Source organism: Protopterus annectens, chromosome 17.part0 (genome assembly GCF_019279795.1).
Source record: "Protopterus annectens isolate FY-2018-M chromosome 17.part0, PAN1.0, whole genome shotgun sequence".
Taxonomy (NCBI): domain Eukaryota; kingdom Metazoa; phylum Chordata; order Ceratodontiformes; family Protopteridae; genus Protopterus; species Protopterus annectens.
Window position 1 is genome coordinate 403,445,684 of NC_056751.1, and position 13,314 is coordinate 403,458,997.

The 13,314-nt window shown below is 39.0% G+C and overlaps 1 protein-coding gene across 1 annotated transcript in view; it reads right to left on the reverse strand.

The window, feature by feature from the left end:
- The window catches only part of LOC122791765, a 373,623-nt gene that overhangs the window by 113,674 nt on the left and 246,635 nt on the right, over nucleotides 1-13,314 (reverse strand). The window contains exons 9-10 of the mRNA XM_044059689.1: nucleotides 8,394-8,569; nucleotides 6,917-7,317 (exon numbers count right to left, since the gene is read on the reverse strand). Of these exons, the coding sequence (XP_043915624.1) occupies nucleotides 6,917-7,317; nucleotides 8,394-8,569 (577 nt within the window). The remainder of the gene's footprint in view (nucleotides 1-6,916; nucleotides 7,318-8,393; nucleotides 8,570-13,314) is intronic.

Here is a 13,314-nt window from a genome sequence, read left to right on the forward strand (position 1 = left end):
TGGGTTATGACCTGTCCTACAGCATGTTCTGTTGATTGTGGAATTAAGGTTGAGGTCTCTGGAGTGTATGGTATAGTGGGATTGGGATTTCTTTAGATGTAGCATTTCTAACAGAGCTGGGTCAGACATGGCTTTGTAAGATAGGCAGAGATCGCCTCTAAGTAGGCAATATGAGACAGAGAATAGTTGGAGTTTTTTGAGTCTGTCCATATAGGACAAGTGTTTAAGGCCTAGGATCCTCTTTGGGAGGTACTTTTGCAGCCTCTCCAGTTGTTGCAGGTGTCTAGTTAGGTACATGCCTAATGGGGCATTGTACTCGATGACTGGCCTAATGAGGGAAGAGTAGAGGGAAACAATGACCTCTTTCTTTCTGGATGCAAAACCCTTAGTAATGAGATGTGCCACATATGACTTTCTGATCATAGTGGCAATGTGGTGGTCCAAAGAGAGGTTGCTGTCAACCTGTGTTCCCAGATCACTTATAATGCCTTCTGTGTTCAGTGGACTACCATCAATGTGGTAATTCATGGGAACCAGGTTTTTCCCAAAGGGGATGACAACACATTTTTTGGCATTGAGCTTAAGGCCATGGTTCTGTCACCAGTTGTTGGTCTCAGTGAGGCCTTTCTATAGGATGTCATCATCACTTGGGGAGTTAATAATAGCTCCCAACTTGCAATCGTCTGTGAACTTTGTCAGCCAGAGTCCCTTCATGTTGGCCTGGACTTCTGCGAAGTTGATACAAAATAGGAGAGGACACATGACCGAACCATGTGGGAATGCACTCGTGACTGGTCAGCAGTCTGACTTGGTGTCAGCTACTTTCACACTGTGGGATCTATCTGTGAGCCAGTTTGCAACCCACCTAGTGATATAGGAGTTGATGCCTAGCCTACTGAGTTTTTCTATGATTCCTGAGTGGGGAATGGTATCAAAGGCCTTGGCCAGATCAAGGTAGGCTGTATGAACCAACTTGCCTTCATCCACAGCTCTGGTGACTGAGTTAAAGAAGTCGACCAAGTTGAGCAGACACGATCTACCCTTCAAAAAGACAAACTGTGTGAGATCCAGAATTTGTAGATTCCCTATATCCTTGTTTATTAGGTCCATGATGATGTGTTCCATAGCTTTGCATATCAGACTCGTCAGGCTAATGGGCCAATAGTTCCCTGTAGCCGCTCCTCCTTTTTGAAGAGGGATGACTGTTGCAGTGTGCTATTCAGTAGGGAGAAAGCCTGAGGTAAGATTGTGACAGGGCACACAGGTAAGGTGCCAGTTCATGCTGTAGTTCATATAGAACACAGCCAGGGATATTGTAAGTTTCCATAGAAGATGTATTCTTGGCCTTGGACAGTGCTTTTTTAACCTGTGCAGTAGTAATACTGGGTGCCTGGCAATCTATTGGTATTGTGATTGGTCCTTTGGGGAGAGAGAGGGGTAACATTGGCACTGAATCTGTCGGTCAGTGTACTGGCAATATCTGTTGGCTTGGTATAGGTGGTACCATTGTGCAGTAGCTCAGAGAAAATATGGGTATTTCCATGGATTTTCTTTACATAACTATAGAAGGCCTTGTGGTTGTCTTTACTATCTGCTGAAATTCTGTTTCCATATCTAGCTTTAGAGGATTTGATGTAGGATCTCGACTTTTTGTTGAGACTGATAAAGGTATTTTTAAAGTCTTGGGACTTCACCTTATTCTGCATCAGTTTTCTCCTCCTGTTGTAGAGTTTGTTTATGGCAGGAGACCACGAGATTGGCTTCCTTTTTTTGGAGGAGAGCATCTTTGTTCTATGCTGTATGGCGAGATCCATGCATTTGTGTACATGTTCATACAGTGCATTGGTGTATGATTTGGTGGTCATGCAACTATTCTTCATTGCATGGGTGCCATGAAGTTACCCACCTCTGTTTTTAAGAGCCGAGGTTGACTTTGGAGAAGTTTTTCATGGTGGTTAGCTTTGTGTGTGTGGGGGGGGGGGGGATGTGGATTTCCAAGGTGATTAGTTGTGGTCGGATCTAACCAGAGAGGAGTTGACTACTGGTGTAGAGCAATGGTTGCCCATGTTAGTAATAACCAGGTCAAGGATGTTGCTACCTCTATTGGGGGTAAGAATGAGCTGGTCCAGAGCATTGGAATTAATGAATTCCAGGAAAGTTGGGCAAGTGTATTGGTGCATGTGTCATTTTCCCAGTTAATGGAGGGGTAGTTGAAGTCACCCAGTATGAGAGTGCTAGGTTGGACCCTAATATTCTCCAGGGTGCTTAGGAACATGGAGTGTGAGTCTTGGGACAAGGTTGGGGACCTTAGCAGGCTACGACCTGAATCACTGTCTTACCCAATGTTAGCTGCACCTGTAGTATCTCAGATGTGTTATGTTGGGCTACCAGTCTGGAGGTGTGCGCATCCTTTATGAATATGGAAACACTACCATCTTTGATGCTTCGGTCCAACTTCTAGGGCCAAAGGGTGTGGAATGAGTTATAGCCTGGTAGTGCAGGGGTGCTTTCTGCTGCCTTGAACCAGGCCTCTGTTACAGCACAAATATTGAAGTTCTCCATTTTAAGGAGTGCTTTGAGTGAGTGCATTTTGAGATTTAGACTTCTAGCATTGAGCAGTATGACCCTCAGTTTGCATTTGTTTGTAACTGTTATGGAGGTAATTTGGTATTTGGAACACTGCCTAAAAAGGCACTACAGGGGTGACAAGAGCCTTGGCCAGTATCTGAAAGCCTAGGGGTGACAAATGCAGGCCATCTCTGGCAAAGCATTGAGGTCTGTCAGTCATGTTGTCCCAGGCAGACAGATACTGGATCCCCTTAGCATGACACCAGAAACTTAGCCAATTGTTGAAATCAATCATTTTCTGCTTTTACTGTGGTATCATTCCAGGTGATGGTAGGATGCTGCTCAGGGCTAGGGAAATACCTGCCTGGCTACATAATCTGAGAGCTCTTCCATGTCTCTTTTCATGTAGTCCAGGGAGGTACGTCTCAGGTCATTCACACTTATATGTACAATGACAGAGTCATATTTGTACCTGTTGTTGAGGGACCGCTGGTGCCTGACAGGCAGCTGACTGTTACTTTCACATTATTCAATTTAGTGAGTGGGACATCAGTGTGCCTCACTATCATGTCACCTATGACTAGTGTGTTGGGCATGCAGTTTTGCATTAGGGGCTTTGGTTGTGTAGCACACTGTTTAGGAGAGTTACATGTCTCGTGATTAGTGCTGTGTTGTGGTGGTCGAGTGCATTTCTGCCTTGGAGGTCTCTGCTGTTTGGGTAGATTTTTATTGAGAGCCTCCACAAAGGTGGGTGTGTGGTTTGTGTTTTTATGTTAAGGCAGTGCTGGTGTGTGTTCTGGAGGGCCATGTGTTCCATGTTGTGTGGCACAAGTGTTGCCCTTCTCCTCTTGACCAGCTATTCTGGTCTTGGCTGGAGAGTGTGTGGCTTCCAATTTGGATATACAAGTGCATCTCTCACAAGAAGGAGTGTTGGGAGGTAAGAGGAGAGGGTTGTCAGTGTACATGAGGCAGTTGCTATATTGCATCAGGATGCTCAAGTTCACCAGGTTAGTAGGAGAAAGCACAGGGAACTCACCTTTAGACATGCCTGGAGGGGTAGACATTAATAATAAGCACTGGAGCTGCTTCCTTGTAGAATGTTTACTGCTGGTAGTACTTTTGTGTGCTTCAATAATTGCTATAAGAAGTCTGGTAAAGTGCTAGACTAATAATCTAGTAAAAGTGCAGGAGAGGAGAGAACTAGCAGATCTAAGGGAAAATTTGAAGAGCAGACTTTGGCACCGGAAGCTTACAAATAATCCCGGATACAGCAAATCTGTATTTGGACTAGACTAGTTACAGGAAAGCCTGGAAAAGTGCAAACACAGGCTTTTAAACCAGAAAGTTGAAAGAGCTGGAAAAAAACTGCCCAAACAGCCAATAAATTACAATTTCTGGGCCAGAAACCACTCCTCTTGTGGTGATTACTTAGTGATTACCACTCCCACTGATAAGCTAGATGGCTTACCTCAAACACAGAAAGGCTTGGGGGGCTCAGAAGCTTACAAACAGTCCTGGATACAGCAAATCTGTATTTGGACTAGACTGGTTACAGGAAAGGCAGGAAGCAAGCTTAACGAATAAATCCACAAAAATGAGTGTAGAGGAGGCAGACCACTTCTTAAAACCACCAAGCACGTTTTTTATTTAATAAACAATAAAATATATAAGCGCTTTCATCTCAATATTCCAAAATTACAGAGACTTCATCAGATACAAATTTTAAAACAGCCCAGTTTGTTTTAAACCCTGTAAGGATGACATCATATCCTGAAACAGACTTAAAAAGTTTAAAGCAACAGCATGTCCTAAAATAAAGTCAGATAGCAGCAGTATTCAAGTTCAAAAATATATTATATATCATGGATATTTTAAAAAATTTAAACAATATAATAAAACCAATCCATTTAATATAATATAATTAAATATAGCATGCTATTACCCCAGTAAATGTGCTAATAAAAGATAAACAAATAAAATTGTAAAACAGTAAAAATAATGAAAGGTAAATGAACAGCTTCCACTAGGAATTGAACCCAGAACCTTTTACGTATGAAGCAAGTGTAATAACCGCTACATCTGGACTTGACTAGTTACAGGAAAGGCAGGAAGCAAGCTTAGAAGTTTTTTAACAGAAAAGCAGCTAAAACAGCACTAAAAACAATTCAAGTGCAGTGCAAGCTAGCACACTTGAGTGTGTAGCATTATTAAAGCAAATACAGTTTAAATAAATGCAATTTATTCAAAATGTATTCTAAACTGAATTCAATTATTGTTTTATTCAACTCTGAACAGTTTAAAGTGCCAAAAAATATATTTATCAGCTGAGAAGCAAACTAAGTCAGAACACAAGGAGATTCTAGCAAAGTTTTTTTTAATAAAGTGGAAAGGGAGAAAGGAGGAGCAGAAGATAATTTAAGGTTAAGAACCTAAGTGGGTTGGTCTTCCCAAATGTTCTCTCTGTATTAGGTAGAATGAGCTAATGACAACTAGACTAGGAGGAGTGTCTCAGATCAAATTTACAGTAGGGGCAGGCAACTACAAAGCCACCAACTATAACAACACAACAGGAATAAGGTGGGGGAGGAAAAAAAGCAGTTTCAGAACAGATCATAAAACAGATAACAATGCCAGCAAATATATAAATAATTCAGTCAAGCAAAAATTAAGACAGTGCAGAACCTTGAAAAGTTAAAAAGTACCAAAAAATATACTTATCAGTTCTATATTTTCAGATTGTTTTAGAAGCACTCTTCAGATTCTAGCAATTGAGGCTTCATTCATGATAATGTGCCACAAAACAAAGAAACCACTGCAGTTAATATGTGAGGAGCTATGATCAAATTAAAATGAGCATTTAGCATAACTGCTATGATTTAGGCATGCACTACAATTTTTTTCCTGAGATATGGCCATGGTTCTCCAAGATATATGTATTCTCGTCATAAAGTTAGACCTGTTTATAAGTACATACATTACTAAGTAACTGAACTATGAGTGTAGAGAATTCTTATCTCTAAACATATGAGTTGCAGAATAAGAACATCATGTTTTCAGGAAAAAAATCAGAAAGTGTTTCTTTTCCTCTCCTGTCCTGGAAATTGTTAGGTTATTGTTCATATTTTAAATTGTATTGCTGCACTTACCTATGCAAGTGCAAGTAACAAAACTTTGAAGATTGGTATAACCTCCATACCACACACAATACCAAATTATTTATTTTCTAAATAAGAAGATTGTAACTTTTGCATTTTATTTGTTGACAGGAACAGCCCCATGCAACACTTGGAATGACATCATAAAAATGAACCCACAATGTTATGCTAAGTAAATTGATGTTAGCTACTTATAGGGTATTATATTTCTATGCTAAATGCATTAATAAGTGATTCTTACATTATGAAAAGTCAAACTGTCAACTAGATCTTGTAGGTGGAGAACCTTACATTAAAAATGAGCATGTCATGATGTAGTAATGGTACCTCAATCAAAGTAAAAAGCTGTTCTTCTAAACAAGTGCATGGCTTTTTGCTTATCTAAAATGCCTTGCTGATTTATGTAAATTATTATGTAATATCTACACACATACATTTGTGTGTGGGGGTCATTTAGAACAATTGAATTGGCAATAAAACTAAAACATCAAAAAACAATCTTCATTTTTTTCAAACTCACCTTTAACATCAAGAGCATAGCTGGAAATGAAATTAATTCTTAAAGATGTGTTGTCAGAGCACCATTATACTTTAATGCTCATTTGTTGTTAAAGTTTATGAAATTATGCTTCACAGTAGATTGTTTTAAAGTCTTTTTGGTGTTAATGCTTGTTTGCCTATGTCTCATCTTTTTATATACTCAGAAAATCAGAAAGTATTTCAAATGGTATAACTGGCAATCATATAAGGTGGATACAATGCTTCATGATACCAGCAGTTACATACTGCTTTCTACTAGGACTGAAAATGTTAACAATTTAACAAAGTGTGTCATCTAATCAAAGACCTGAGAATTTGGACCATTGGAAAGCATCAAGCTTTTATAATACACGGAAAATATGTTAGCAGGTATAATTTTGTGGTTTTGCTTACTCATGATAACGGCACACGTTATTTGAATTAACAGACTCAGGGAAGGTACACAGGGAATAAAATGAAAAAAAAAATTAACTTTCATCCTGTTAAAGTATTATTATGCAGACAGACTGAATAAATTGTACGAAATTCTTGATAATCATTGCCAATTTTATGCAGCTGCTCTATAAAAACAGGTGGAAGTCGAACAACAGCTGAACTATCAAATCAGATTACAGCAGCTTAATGGTTTATAGAAGTAACACATTGCTACTTACCCATTATTAATGATGTCATAATGTACAGGATCATTTGGAATGTCATGAGCGGTTGCTCTGCATGACTCTACAAACATCTGGATGTTGGAGATGGATGACTGCACTTGGATGTCAGTAAACAGCTTTTCCCGCAAATCAACTTCTATAGGATAATTTGATGGACTGATTTTATTTGTAAAATCACTGCTGTTGTAGAACTCAAACACATAAGTGAAGGTACCAAACCCAGCCTCTGAAAAAAGATATGGCTTTTTGTGGGTATGAAAGGCATTGGTTGTATTGCTCTCTTTGGGGTAAGAACATCTGAATGGTATCTGAACTTCATGTCTTCTTGTAATTACTTCATTAGGGTGATCAAATGTTGTAATCTCATTTTTGAAAATTATATTATTTCCTTCTTCCTATAAACAAAAAGGAATTTTAAAAAGGTGATGCATGTAGCTAAATGTATTTGCATTACAGAAACTTTTATAATAATCTGACAGACAACATATAGACATTTTTTCAGCAAAAAATGTTTCTAGTTTCTTCTGATTCATTTTTGCTCTTTTTTTTGTCTACTAGGACTGAAAATGCTAACATGTTTAGGTTATAGTTTGTTTCTAATGGTGTAACTGTTACATCACAATGGTTAGGAATCTATCAAATAGTTTGCAAACAAGCAAAGCACAAAAGAAATATCCATTGTGGGCTTCTGCTGTGCGCTTAGCTAAACTCATTTCATAACATGAATATATTAGGATGTGGAGTTGTATGAGTTTTACCCAGACGCATAAAAAAATAAAATCAGTCAGTATATGACTCCTGGTCTATTAAACCTACCCACCCCTCAGTCCCACTAAGCTTGCCTGTACATGTTGTTTGCATTCTTGAATATTCATGTAGTTTTCAGCACACTGGTTGAGAAGAGGTATGTTTCATATACCCACCATTTCTACGGAAACATTCACTGTTGCAGTAAAAGTAATGTTTAACATGTTCAGCAACATATATTATCATCAATGAATGAATGAATGAAACTAAAGAATGAAAAGAAATACTGCTGCATGTACATCTCAACCTCTTAGCACAATAAATCTGGACAAAGCCAAAAATAACTCGGGGACAAAGGCCCAAAAACAGAGACAAATTTTAAATATTACTCATGCAAACTTAAAAAAGTTTCTAGTATAAAAGGTTACCATGCATTTTCTGAAGGATATAAAGTCTGAAACTGAAATGTTTGTCATTATTTAGTGAATTCAGTCCTCACTGATTTGCTAGAAACCCAAACATTTTATGAGGAGCAGACCAAAAATATGAGGCAAACATCTGGACAGTTGAGAGCTATGCAATGCTGCATAATAACGGTATCAAGTTAATGACTGTTTTCTTTTTCAAGTGTTACACTTATAATGCATTCTAAAATGAAGAAATCATAAGGTAAAAGTTACATACCAGCAGACATCAGCACCTTTTTAGTCGAGAAGTTGCTTACCTCAACCTCTGTGCCACATGAATTTAGAGAAACACTTGCTATCACGTGAGTTCCATTAGATGACACCAAACAGGAAGGATCATTCAGACGTAAATGATGCTCATCCATTCCTTTTATTAAAGACTTCCGCACAGTTACTGTCATAGTATTTTGAGTGCACATGATATCAGCATCACCTGTTGATTGTAAACATGAACTGATGAGGATATTAGCTGAGTTATCTGGCATTTTCACAGTACAGTGCCATTCAGTGGTTGACAACCCAACCAAGTGTTTTTAAGGATATATATCTAGAGTGTGCATTTATCATGGGTGGCACAGTGGTGCAACTGTTAGCATTGTCACCTCACAACAAGAGGTTCTCCAGTTCAGTTTTCAGCTGGGGTGCCTTCTGTGTGGAGTCTGCATGTCCTCCCTGTGTTCATTTGGGCTTCCTCCGGTTTCCTCCCACATTCCCAAGACATACTGCAGGTGGATTGGATATTCTAAATTTGCCCTAGGTGTGAGTGTGTGTGCACACGTGTGTGTGTGTGTGTGTGTGTGTGTGTGTGTGTGTGTGTGTGTGTGTGTGTGTGTGTGTCTGTGTGTGTATGTGTGTATGTGTGTGCACACATACCTTCTGAGGAAGGTTGGGCACCAGGCTGGCATCTTAACACCGTAAAACTCTACTGCCACTCATTCTGCAGACCACAGATTCATTGTGGCGACACCTAACATGGGAGCAGCTGAAAGGAGAAGAATATGAGTGTGCATTTATCATAACACCATACACTTTTAGTCTTATGTCCATTTGTTCTCAGTAATTGCAGCCAGAGGTGAACTAAAAAGAAAGTTTGTCTAGTAAACTAACCTCTATGCAGAACAATGTAGGGAAGTGTGCAAAATGTTATGGTTGTTTTTATGATGATGGTGGTGTGTGTGTGTGTGTGTGTGTGTGTGTGTGTGTGTGCGTGTGTGTTTCTGTCTGTCTGTCAGTACAATGTGAGCATTCTGGGCAAGTATCCTACCATCCCAGCTAAATAGAAAGGCAATAAACATATATATAGATTTAGGGGGAACTGATTATGTGCACTATGACAAACTTAAGTAATAACTATTGGCCAGGACTGCTATATCCCATGAAATGTATGCAATACAATTGTGTCCTTGGATTTTGAATGTAGAAAATCAATAGGACCAGAGATATATTATTTAAAGGATATTTTAAAACTCTGGTTAGGGCTGGAAGCAACAGTAAACTAAAAACATTAGAAACCTAAGCATTAGATAGACTCAAAAGAGCTTTGGCTACATTATACAAAAGTACTGCAAAGTGATCACAAGAATTGTGATAAGCTAACAATTGTAGTAGAAAGTTTATTATTTAATGATATAGTATTCAAAACTGAATTGCTTACTTGTAAGTATAAAACTACAGTCAGAAACATACTCTCGTCTGTGAGACAAAAGCAGAAAGTAATGTGTTAATTTGACTCAAATGGGGGGGTCATACTGGTTAGTTCTTTGCTTACTAACACTGAAGAGAATGCCACTAATATAATTCTTCAAATGGAGTTGCCCATATCACCATCATCATCATCATCACCCTTTTCCCATTTTCTACATGGTGTCTGGGTGTTGCATCAAATGTCACTATCTTTCTCAATTCAATACCACTGTCCTACCTCCTTCAACAATTATGCCTGACTGTTCCAGGTCTTCTCTCACACAATCAATCCATCTTTTCTCTAGATACTCTAATTTTTACTTGCCTTCTTACTGTCTGCCCCAAATCTTCACCAGATTGTCTTCTGCTTTCCTGCATATGTGCCTGAACCAGCATAATCTGTTCTCTTTAACCTTCTCTGCAATTGGAGCTACTTGAGCTTCTAATCTGATGAACTTACTTCTTCATCTGTCCCACAGTGTGCATCCTGCCACCCATTTCAGTCAATTCATCTAAATCACCTCTAGCTTCCTCAGCTGTTCTGCCTTCACTGCCCAAGTTTCTGTAACATATTGTAATTTTGGTTACACCAATGTTTTGTACACCTTAATTTTCAGCTTCTTTGATATTCTTCTGTCACACACTACCCCCTGAAACTCTGTGCTAGTTGGCTTCAGCTGTTCTTATTCTAGCTTTAACTTCCTCATTCTGACTTCCCTTCTCTTCAACCATCCCTGCCATATATTTGAAGCTATTAACCTGTTCCATTATTTTCCCTTCTATCTCATTTCTCATCTTTTGATTTACCCAATCTGCTGCCATTACAACTGTCTTATCTGAATTCAATTTCATCCCATGTGCCTTCTGCTTTGCATTTCATTCCCCTATCATTTGCTGAAGTTCTTGTTTAGAATCTGCCTTTGAACCATAACAAGACTGACCAAATTAGCTTTCCTGGGATCATGTCATATGCTTTCTTAAAGTCTAGGAATGCCCATTTGGATTCTTTACTCATCTCTCATTTCTTCTCACCTATCTGTCTCAGTGCAAACATTGCATCAGTTGTGGTGCATTCTGATCTGGATCCAAACTGCTCAGCTTCCATCTTACTTTCTATTACTCTGAGTATTCATTTATCGATTGCCCTCTCAGAACTTTCATGCAATGTGACAGGAGTTTGATATCTCTATACTTCCCTTAGTTGTGAATGCCCAATTTGTTTTTATACACTAGCAGTAGTATGCCTATTCTCCAGTCATCGGGGGTATGTCTCTCTCTCCATACTGCTATGAGCACTCTCAAAACCTATTTCAGTCCTCTCACCCAACATCTTGATCATATCTGGTGTGACCTCACTTGAGCCTGCTGCTTTTCTGGACCTCATTTTCCTCAGTGCTGTTCTTACTTCTTCTAGAACAGGCTCCTCCTCTTTTTTCATTGTAGTCTGTGTCTGGGACAGCACAGCTTCTGTGGGTTTCTTCATTCAGAAGATGCTAGAAGTATACTTTCATCTACCTTTGATGTCCTGTGTACAGGTCAGCAGGTTGTTACTGGCATTCCTTACGGAAGGTTCTCTTATAGACGTTTTTATACCATCTGCTGAGTCCCTTTCCAGAAGACAGTAGAGTGCCTTTGATGCCTTGTTCTTTGCTATTACAACTGCTGCTGTTTACCTATTTGTTAGCCAAACAGTAGTCCTTATTTTTCTGGTACATCTTTTCTATCTCCCACTTTTTTCTGTATTCCTTGTTTCTTCTGATGAGTTTCCGGACTTCTGCATTCCACACCTGCTTTCCTTATGTACTTTATTTCCATACCTGGCTTAGCCACGTCTGTTCTAGAGTCATCTGAAATGCTGATATGAGGCAATTTCATTCTTCTTCAACTCCTCCTATTTCCTCATCTTCCTGAAGGGCTAGAGCCGTGAGTATTTCCTTGAACTCTTGTGTTTTCTCTCCAGTCAACTTCTAGGTCTTCAGCCTACTCTTGGTTAACTTACTGCCTACTCTGACCACTGCTTGCAGCTGATTTTGGCAGCCACTGGTTTATGCTGTGGGCTATCTGTTTCACTGGCAAAGACTTTGAAACCACTGATTCTACTCCAATGGCTTTTCCTTATTAGGAGGAAGTCTATCTGAGCTGTCTGTTGGCCACTCTTGTATGTGATCCTGTGACTGTCTCTCTTGCTGTACCATGGGTTGGCCACCATCAAACCATTTGTCAGAATGGCCTCTCCTTTATTCCTGTTGCCATGAAGTCCAGAATGTCCTCTCATTCTTTATTTCTGTTGCCCCATACATGTGAGCCAAGGCAGTCCTTGTATCTTGTTTTGCCTGTCCCATTATGTGCATTCAGGTCCTCCCATTATCAACACCAACTCATGCTGCATTACTTTATCTGGTAAGTCCTGAAACTGCTGTATGAATGCAGTTGTTTCCCCACTATCACAATCCTGCTGTGGGGCACAGGCTGCGATTATGAGATTATGAATAGTGCCCTATCCTTATATTGGTGTCTGATTGCCACAAGTCTGTCACTAATTCTGACAAGATAAAATATCTGAAAATGTGTGCTAGTTAGACACAGTTAATGATTTATTTTTCTGGAATTATGCCTGCTTTCATTTGATACTATGAAATACTATACTCTTTTTGTTTCATATTATTCACAAAAATATTTATACATGACATCTATTCATGCTTTTGTATGGAAATAAATTCCATTTTGTCACTAATCTTTTCACTTGAAACATAAACCATTCCTAAACTGTGAGATAACTGGGCCTATGAAACGCTTTATCATAATGCTTCCAGGTGGCTAAGTGTATTCCTTGCAATCCAGTCTTTGCAATAATTCATAAATGTTTTTATGCTCTGAAAACAAATGCAATCATCTCATCCTGGCAGTGTTTTATACAATTAACTGTGATGCCTGTTTGTTACCCACTACCCTAGCAAGACAGTAATGCCTGGGCTACAAAGTGTGAGTCCCAAAAAGGCATGAGTGAAGACCAAAAATGGAGTTTACATATACTAAATCTGAGGTTGCTGTTTCTTGAATATTCCCTTTTCTCTGATGTATGCCACTCTCAGATTTGATGTGTATATGCTTTGGGGCTGAGGGTGGAGAGTGCATGTACAAAAATCGATCTTAAAGGATAACAGTGGTGCTTGACTTTTTGTTCTTATCCTGTACTTTTGGACTTTTTTTTTAGTAATTCTGGGGCCTGTACTTACAAGGGTCAGAATTACAATAGGGAGCTGATGTATGATATGCATATTTCTATGTCTGTTTAGTTTTGAAAATGTAAAGTTCCGCACAAGCACTATTCTACCAGTAGGAAGTACCGCCAAGTAAAATACCCTGATGTTTCCAATATCCTCAGTACCTCATAATATGTTCTGATTTCAACTTCATAATGCAAATATGAATCTACATAACTGGTCAAAAAGTGATTACAATCTTTGTGCCTGCTCAGTCCATACAAGTCCTATC